A 7,662-nucleotide genomic window follows, 5' to 3' on the forward strand; every position below is an offset into this window, starting at 1 on the left:
CTCAAAAATTAAAAAAATAAATAAATAAAAGAATAGGGAGAAGAAGCAAGCCTCAATAAGCGAGGAAGGAAGGGATATAAAACACTTGAGGGTATTGCAAAGTTACAGGATGAAGAAAGAAGAGAGATGCAGAGTGACTGAGGTCTGACTTTTGAGAATTGGAGGTTATCAAGGCTCTTTGGGAAATAATGTTTTAGTAGAGAGGAAGATACACAGGTGAGATTATAATTAACTGAAGAGAATATAGAGTGTAAGAAAATAGAAGTCAGAGCATACACTACTTTGAGAAGCGCTTCAATACAAAAACATTTTTTTAATTTTTTAAATGTTTATTTTTGAGAGAGAGTGCATGAGCACTTGTGTGGGGGAGGGGCAGAGAGAGAGGGAGACTGAGGCCCCTGAGCAGGCTCTGCGCTGACATTAGAGAGCCCAACGCAGGACTCAAACCCAGGAACTGTGAGATCATGATCTGAGCCCAAGGCAGATGCCACTGAGCCACCCAGGTGCTCCAATATAAAAACATTTTTTTTAATATACTTATGTATGGTAAATTCAGGGAGATTATGGACTCAATGTTTTTCAGGCTAATAGAAATACATATGTCAAGAGGAAGAAGGCAGTAAGAGAAGAATTTTGAAAACGGAACAGAAACAATAAATCATAAAGCAAAATTCTTAGGATATGGGAAAGGATAAAATTTACAACACAGAGGGCAAAATTAGCTTTAAATTATTTATTTATTTGCTTTGAGGGGGGAGAGAGAGAGAGAGAGAGAGAGAGAGAGAGACAAGAAGCAAGGGAGGGGCAGAGTGATAGAGCAGATAAGCAGATGGATTCTGAGCTTGAGTCTGAAATCTTAACGGGAGGTATATTGCATGTGAAATGTATCATGGGGTCATTATCCCATCAGATGTTCATGACCTTCCTCAGGCAGGCTCCACACTGTCAGTGCAGCGCCAGATGCCAGGGCTCAACTCATGAACAATCAGATCATGACCTTAGCTGAAATCAAGAGTAGGTCGCTCAACCAACTGGGCCACCCAGGCGCCTCGGCTTTAAAATGAAAAGCAAAAGTTCAGTGAGATTTGGAGACAACGTTCTATCACTGGCATGTGGGTGTTCATCTCAGGTGAGGTGGGGGAGCTGGGAACAGTTCCAGGTCAAAGTGATAATGGGAATCCAGAAACAGATATCCTTGGAGGATTATAGGAAAAAACTAAGAATAAGTAGAATAATTATTAGCCCAGCTAAAGTCAAAATAGAAATTTGTCAGCCAGGAAACAGAAAAGGAGATACCGTTTTATTCCACATGTGGAAATGACGAAAACTGGGAGTATGCATGGGGGTCAGGATTAGATAAGCCCTAAGGGTTGACTCCAGCGTGTTAGACAATGGTAAATGGGGAATTTTGAGGGATTTTCTGAAGTTGAAGTTGTGAATGTCAATAAGGCAGAGGATTAAAGGGACAGGGTATTTCAGAATTGTCAGAGGAACACAGCTAAAATGGCTGATTCTAATTGAAGGGGGCAGGGAAGTATACGAAATTGAAGAACTAACTCAGCAAGTGTCTAAACGAATGAGATACAATAGAACATAGAATGCTGGTCAGAGATGGAAATCTTCAGATATCTTAAAAAAAAAAACAATTCTAAGTAGCAAATTTATTCTATTTGAGTGTAAAATACTGAGGCAGGAATGAAAGCTGTGGAATGTGCTTTAAAGCATTGGGATCTAATAAAAAACATGGTTGTTTTTATGTCTTGATGGGTCTCTTCCTCAGTTTCACCTTGAATCCTATTTGTGTAGGTTCAGATCTACACTGATGTATTTAGACATTAGTACTTGGAGAAAACAGATAAGCAGATGGATTCTGAGCTTGAGTCTGAAATCTTAACGGGAGGTATATTGCATGTGAAATGTATCATGGGGTCATTGTCCCATCAGATGTTCATGACCTTCCTTTCTCTCAAAGATTATGCAGGGGTTAATAACTTTTTGTTAGCTGTTCATAGTGCTTATATAAATGATTTTAAAGATACAGTATTGCTTGCTCTTGAATCAATAATTCAGTTTGAATGAAAAAAGTGAATATAAAACTGTTCTGCAATATTATTAGAGAGGTTCTGCTAAATTAGAGTTAACAGGAGTCCTTTTGAGATTATTTAATCTCATTAACAAATAACCATCATTTGACTAATATAGAGTGCCTTAATAAATGGTTTGCATCTCTTATGTGGGAAACTTGAGTCTATGTATAAGATTTGCTGATTATGTGAGATAAATTAACCTAAAACAATCAAATATATGCAAAACATTTGTGGAAGTTCTCTTTGCCTGCTGGATGAATGGACATTACACAAAGCTGTTTGATACTGCCATTTGCCATTTTTGTAAACAAATACAACAAAGGCCTTGCCTTTGAAATTGTTATGGTGCAAACAGTCCACTGCATTTTGGAGAAAATTTGAAACTCCCCAAATAGACTTTTTCTGCCTATTTTCTCTCTACTGAAAAATAATTTTAAACATTTGTCTTGAAAATATTTGTGCGTCCACAAGATTGAATATCCTTAGACATAAAATAAATTATTTTATAATATTTTGAGACAAAAATACATTATTAGAGCAAGGAAAGGATGGCTGTAATTTGAATAAGCAAAAATTGAAAACATGATTTAGGAATGTGTCCTACCTCTTGTTCACTTATCACTAGTGATCAGAAAGAAATTTATTGGTTGATCTTAAAGTAATGATCCCAGGGGATCTGTTTGTCTGATCACATCCATGGACAGGCATTGACTCTATTGGTGTAATGGAAATTCAGAATAGAATTTCTTACACTTGACGAATTTGTACTCTAGCCAATGACTCGGGAATACCTCCAGTTTCCTGCATACTCTCCCTCTCATATTTAGAGATACCTAAATAAAAATAAAGACCTACTTGAAAAAAAGAATAAAAATAAGAACTTTGATTTAACGTACATAAAAGGAAACCAAAAGAAAGAAAAATTGTATACATTTATTGACATTCAATTTATTTCAGCTTTGGAAATCTGTTACATAACAAAAATCACATTTCTCTGGATTTTTACAATTTATAAAATATTTTGACACCCTCCATTTCTCTGAAGTTATGTGACTAGCCTGAGGTCACTCAGAGATGTGGAAAAAGCATAACATATGATGAAAATATTAAATCAATTTTTTATCGCAAATGGCTGCAAAACACATTCTATTCATTTGGAATTATATTCTCTCCATTCTGCCAGATGATTTAGCCAATTCTGCTATGCAGATTTTATTTTACCAATTATTTTGTAACAAGCTTTTAGACAGTGTCAGCATTATAATTCTTCCACTGTCAAACTAGAAAAATGACACGCCTTCTGAAATATCCATTTGTTGAATAAGTGGGACCTTTTGGAAAATTTTAAAATGTTGATTAGCTAAGTAAACATAAGCACATTTAAAATAGATATTCTTTTATCTTTGAACCCTTTTCAAGTTTATGTTTTTAAGAGTCAGATGATTGCATTAATATTTTAAACAATAAAACCCAACACCACCATTAAAAAAATTATGTGATGTTTGTAACATAGCACATAGAAGAATAAAGAATAAGCAGGTTAGATCTAAAAGAAAACTAATGAATAGTCCATGATAGTGCAAAATCACTGGTTAAAAGCTAATTTTAATATCAAAACTGAAAATTGTAGAATGAATGTGACAGTGTTTCAAATATGAAAAAAAAAAAAAAGCAAAGCCAATTTTCCTTATACTTCCCACTGAGCTCTGAATCTAAAAAAGTATAAAACATAAAGACAGGGACATAGAAAAAATGGAAACAATCCACAATGATTCTACAATTAAATGGCAGGTAACTCTTTTGAATAGAAATGAAGTTTAATCAAACATTTGTAAATTGTCTCTAAAAATTAACTAAGGAATTCTCCAAAAGAGAACATATTCTTCATTAGAATTTGTTCTTCTTATTAAAATGTACTCTTTCTGGGGCTTGTTTACAGGCTGATTTTTTTTAAAGCACATGACATTATTATTCTGATAGTAATTCTCAAGTGTGCCATGAATGTTTGAGTCATCCCCACTGTTTTCTAGAAGCCTAGTTTTTACTAAGGAAAAAGATGTGGCATCTCTTCTGTAATTTTACTAAATGTCTGAAAGGCATAATAAAGAGGGAATCTGTCTGCAAGGTGATCCTTTATTTGTAAAATAGCTATTAGATAGCTCTAAATTCAGTGAAATCTTGTGTCCAGTAATTCCAAATGGTACCTCTACTTAACAGCACATGTTAAATTTGGTAAGTTGTGTTATGTCCTTAAGCACCTAGAATTTATTGGATAATAAGAGGATCAGTATAACAAATGGATTCTGTCAAAAATATTTTTCAACTTGTATTTTTTACAAAAATTGGGTTAGATCAGGATCTGATCATTACCAAAGCTTAACTGTTTAGTCCCACATGATATACACTCATTGGTAAACTTAAAAGCTGTTGTTTGGACTGCTTCGATGAATGGGAATCTTGTTTCAAAGATGGGAGAAATGAAACAGATTTCATTCATGAGGGGATTTGAGGGTAGGAGGGTAGGAAGGTTTAGGTTAGTTCCACTGAATACTTTTATGTCTTAATGAGGCACATTTTGTATAAAAAATTATAGTTTAGAGAATTTGAGTTTAAGTCAAAAATAAGAATTGAAGCAGAGTTGTTACAAAACTTTGTTGTTTTGAACTTGACAATTGAATGATCATACATAGAACTCAGAGTCCAGAAAAAACAAAAAACAAAAAACTTAAATGTTTGGAGTAAAGTGGAAGAGGAAGCCTTGAAAATTTGATTCATCTTGTGTAAATAAGAAGTTCAGTGCACATACCATTTGAACCCAATAAATCCATACATAGTGTATGTTAACTTTGGAACTGAATTTATGAAGTTATGATTGCCTTGGGAAAGTAGAAGATGAAATAGTGTTCATGCCTCAAGAGAGTTAACCTCTCTTCTTGATCTAATCCAACCACTTCAATCTAAAATTAACTAGTATAGGGGGAAGGGGAGGGAAAAAAATAGTTACAAACAGAGAGGGAGGGAGGCAAATCATAAGAGACTCTTAAATACAGAGAACAAACTGAGGGTTGATGGAGGGTTGGGGGAGGAGGGAAAATGGGTGATGGGCATTGAGGAGGGCACTTCCTGGGATGAGCACTGGGTGTTGTATGTAAGCGATGAACCACGGGAATCTACCCCAAAAACCAAGAGCACATTTTACACACTGTACGTTAGCCAATTTGACAATAAATCATATTAAAAATAAATAAATATTCCTATAGACAAAAAAATTAATTGGCATATTGAGAATATGTCTATTCTTTTGACATTTTATTCAAACATAGGGATTTTAAATATATTTTATCATTAGTCTTATACCACTGTTCTTAGTACAAGAGGGACACTGAATACATTTGTAGGAATGCTTGGCTTTCCCCCTCAACCTTTATTTGCTTTTTCTATGTCCACATTACTTTTAGTCTTGATCAAAGCCTCAGAGAATGCTCTGCAGTGTGAGGGAAAGTATATTTGCTGCTTTCATAAGAACTGGCCCCAACATCCTTGTAAGTTACCAACCCCTCGGTGGTTCCTTGCAAGTGCTGTGGCCACAGAACTTGTGCATAAGGGGAGAGAACATTCTCTTTTCTTTGAGGAGCAATTGCTGGGAATCCCACGTTGGGTTTCTGAGACACTCTTGCCACTGGGAGCAAATGAGACACAGTAAAGGGGCACTTAAGATAAAGATATTTTGTGTGAAAGATACACAATTCTGAATAAAATGAAGTCTTTTTGTGCTTAAGCAGGAGGAATACATAACTGATTACATTTCTTGTTTTGATTTCTTTATATAGGTCTTATTTATTTTTATTTCAAAAACATATTTATCTTGTGGCGACCACTACATGTTAAGATTTTTTTGTTTAAAAAAATATGCAGCATACAGATTTTCATTCAGTTCATCCAACATTTACTTTATAGTTCTGGTAAAACATTGTTCTGAGTTTTAAGAAGATAAAAAGATAGAAGGAACATAATTCCTGAGCTGAATCAATATATAAATATCCTAAAAGGCTTTAAATGGACTTTTTTACAAATATACAGACAATATCACAGCCAATATTCAGAAACCTGAACAATGTTATTAATATAACTTAAAGTACCTTACCATTAACTGTATAAATAAATTGAGACTAATTGGTTTTAACAGCAAAAGTAATTAAATAACATGTTAATTTTGATATCAAACAACATATTTCTGTTCAAACAAAATAACCTAACTCTTTATAACTTATAATTAAAAGATTGTTTTCAATATTAAATAACTGATATTCAGAAAATGATTAGGGTATGATAAAATAATAAATTCATATGCGTTTTCTTTTACTAATAGTAAATTGTATTATTGACAAAGAAGAATTTAATTATCTCAGAAATATTTGTCTCTGCTTAACAAAAAAAAAAAAGTAAATCCTAAAGAAAAAAGTAAACATTTATAGAGTACATTTATAGCCTATTTAAGTTTCCAAACATGTATTCATAATAAAGCCCCCATGTGGTAATATACCTAAAATTAAAAGTTGAGGAAAGTAAATATAGCATAATTGAAAACACCAGGGTTTTGAAAGAAAGAAGAAAAAAAAATTACCTAATAAGAGCAACTTTACAGTTCTTGCATCTCGCTCCGCATCTTCTTGAAGCTTTTTCTCCAGTTCTTTTGATCTTTTGGCTGACTCCTTGCTCTCTGAACTAATTCCGCTTCCCATTTGGGTAGTTTATTTGCCCAAACTTTTTCAAACGGACAGCACAGCTCTGGCTTGGACAGAGGCTGCAGAAGGAGTGCTCTGCTGAGGCTCCTAACAGCCCATCCCCTCACTCTCTGAGATTCCGCTTTGACTAAGGAGATACTTTATGAACTATCACCTGATCTAAGGGTAAACCTATACATCGCTATGGTTGTACGGCTGGAAGCAGAGGAGGAAATTCATTATGCTTTCAAATTAAATGACCATTTATGGCACATCTTCAAAAACTTGGTCATCTTTCTTAAAGAATAGTGTATAATAATGTAGAACATGGTCGAAATCTATACACTAAAGTTAGTGTGCAGTGAACAGTTCAAGTGCATGTTTCTCACTAACAGGCAATATTTATTACTGTGATTTAAAGTTATTATTACTAACCAACAAGCGTGTATCTTCATATATTTGAGTCTTCAAATTCTAGATAATCATTCCAATATCACTCTCCGAATATTTATACTGAATCATCCAAATTTATACTCTTGTATGCTTAGATTATCACTCAAAATTGTTGGGAATCTTCTAGTATTAACTAGAAGACATCCTTTTTTTAATTTAAATTATAATTTTTAAATGTAGTTCTTATATTTATACAGACTGTTGTATTGCCACATAGAATTCAACACACGTTGCTCTTAAATTAATGATTTTAACCTCATTGAATCCATCTCTATAAAAGGAGCTTTTACTGCTTGTGAGAAAACCAATCCATCAACATTACCTGAGGGCCCACTTGGTGTAGACACTGAACTGTGTTCAATTTAGGCAGCACATTAAGTCTTTGGGGCCATTAAGCA

The 7,662-nt window shown here is 34.0% G+C and overlaps 1 protein-coding gene across 1 annotated transcript in view; it reads right to left on the reverse strand.

Annotated features, from left to right (window-relative positions):
- The window catches only part of GNAT3 (G protein subunit alpha transducin 3), a 60,486-nt gene extending 53,171 nt beyond the window's left edge, over nucleotides 1-7,315 (reverse strand). The window contains exon 1 of the mRNA XM_045494619.1: nucleotides 6,712-7,315. Within this exon, the coding sequence (XP_045350575.1) occupies nucleotides 6,712-6,829 (118 nt within the window). The 5' untranslated portion in view covers nucleotides 6,830-7,315. The remainder of the gene's footprint in view (nucleotides 1-6,711) is intronic.
- Between the last annotated feature and the right edge of the window lie 347 nt (nucleotides 7,316-7,662).

This window comes from Leopardus geoffroyi, chromosome A2, assembly GCF_018350155.1.
Source record: "Leopardus geoffroyi isolate Oge1 chromosome A2, O.geoffroyi_Oge1_pat1.0, whole genome shotgun sequence".
In the NCBI taxonomy this organism is placed as follows: Eukaryota; Metazoa; Chordata; class Mammalia; order Carnivora; family Felidae; genus Leopardus; species Leopardus geoffroyi.